The sequence below is a fragment of the Sphaeroforma arctica genome (assembly GCF_001186125.1).
Source record: "Sphaeroforma arctica JP610 unplaced genomic scaffold supercont1.5344, whole genome shotgun sequence".
Lineage (NCBI taxonomy): Eukaryota > Ichthyosporea > Ichthyophonida > Sphaeroforma > Sphaeroforma arctica.
The window spans coordinates 1-2,002 of record NW_014035214.1 but is presented as its reverse complement, the minus strand read 5'-3'; the positions used below and the strand labels follow the sequence as shown (position 1 = coordinate 2,002).

Here is a 2,002-nt window from a genome sequence, read left to right as displayed (position 1 = left end):
ACATAACACGTAGTATAATATATATATATATATATATATATATATATATATAGATGCATCATATATATATATATATGTGTGTGTGAGTGCGCGTGTGTGCGAATGCGCATAGATGTAAATATATCCAGGTTACTACTTGGTCACTGCATCATTACTACTTAGCCTTCAAGTGCTAGCACACACCCTATGTAGTATCGGAACGCAAATTGTCAATCTGCTAATATAATTGCGACCTTATAAACTCACATACACCATAAAACTACTGCAGATTACATTGTAACGAAAGTGCACAGTAAATGGCCCGAGGATCAGTACGACATGCACAGACAGGGCGATCATTTATTCGAGGTGAGTGGTTTTTATCTAGATTCGTATTTGTAAAACTGCGATGTTAAAGTGTACTGTAGGCACATGTTTGAGTATAGTGTGATAATTTCTGTCGTCGGTGGCTCTAGGCCGCTAACATTTGCGGATTCGACGGTAATTGCCGCGAGTGCGTAGCAAAGTACTAGTTGGGGTCCTATTAGTAAATATATATATATATCATATATATCATATAAATGGCATTGGCTCGCATGTAGTCCTATAGACTGTGGCAAGCACTAATTTTATGTATGGGTTAAGAACATCTCCCAATGAAAACATAAATCATTTATAGCCGTTTCATTGCCGTACAATTTATTTGTATGCATTGAAAGTGCATGGAACCACGGGAGTACATGCACGCGCTGCGCGAATACCAGAATAGCAGGTATGGTCTATTTATGGCATCATGAATCATCTCTCAACGTATCCATGTTTTATCCACTGACGTGAAATCTATTTATATATGCAGTGTCTGCATGAGAGTGCGGGAGTTCGGTACATAGACGCGTTGCGCAAGTACAAGAACATGCACATCCAATCGGCCACCAGCGCGGAGAGGGACTGTTTTGATAACATCATGACAGCCATCTATGGTGCCATGGTCGACACAGCCGACAGGCTTCGCAACGAGTATGTTGTGCTTGCGCCCATGTTTTAAATGTGAATACGTTCGGGTATATTTGTTTACATGTGTGTATATTGTAAATGTGTTACCAGTATGTATTTTCATATCTTACTAATGGTGAGTGACCTGTTTTGATGCTGACAGCCATTTTCAGTGCGCTTGTGGACTCAATTGACAGGCTTCGCTACAAGTATATAGTGCAGGCGATGGCTGTGTTTTTTGTGCGGTTCTGTTCAATGTGAATTTGGGTACGTACGTGTGTAACTGTACGCGTGCACGTATGTACTTCTGTGTAACCTGTATATATATGTGTGTTTTACCCAATGGTTTATACGCGAAAACGAGTGCACTGGTTTATAATTGGGCTTCTTCCGTTGGTCAACCCCAGATGCCATATCCCAGCAAAATATTGGGCACCAAAACATTGTGTGTACTATATACTACCACCCATCCACTGGTATGTACAGAAGGAAACACTCACAACGAAGCACGTATGCGTACATTTGACATACGAAATATTACCTAAACTTACACGAAACACGTATGCGTGCATTTGACATACGACAAATTACTTAGACTTAGGCTTGTGTATACACTGGGTAGTATAAGTACCTTCGCATACAATCACCAACCTCAACCATGAAACACTCAAGCCTACACTCTGCTACTACAGTTACCGTGAGCAACAACTCAGCCGAGAAGATTACAATTGGGTGCGGTCACTGATAGCCGAGTCCCTGGTGGGATTAAGGGAAGGTGATCCCAAGGCGGCAGTTCTCTTAAAGGTGTGTATTGGCAGACTAACCGTGTCTTACATTCAGGGCAATTACACGCGAATCCGTGTTAATAGCAAAGAATGGCACAATACTGTACAATATAACTGAATAGAACTCGGCACAAAAGCATGGGAGAAAACACTAAATGCATGCATCATCGAAGTTGATGCTCGTTATCCATGCCACATAAGTCTTGAGTGGCCAGTCGTGGACTTGGGAGGTAATGCGACAACAA

The 2,002-nt window shown here is 41.5% G+C and overlaps 1 protein-coding gene across 1 annotated transcript; it reads left to right on the top strand.

Annotated features, from left to right (window-relative positions):
* Positions 1–829: 829 nt before the first annotated feature.
* SARC_14941 (hypothetical protein) lies at positions 830–1,875 on the top strand (the record flags this gene model as incomplete). The annotated part of the gene is made up of 2 exons (XM_014290929.1): positions 830–996; positions 1,665–1,875. 2 exons carry the CDS (start codon positions 830–832, stop codon positions 1,873–1,875), a joined length of 378 nt encoding a protein of 125 aa, XP_014146404.1.
* Positions 1,876–2,002: the final 127 nt, after the last annotated feature.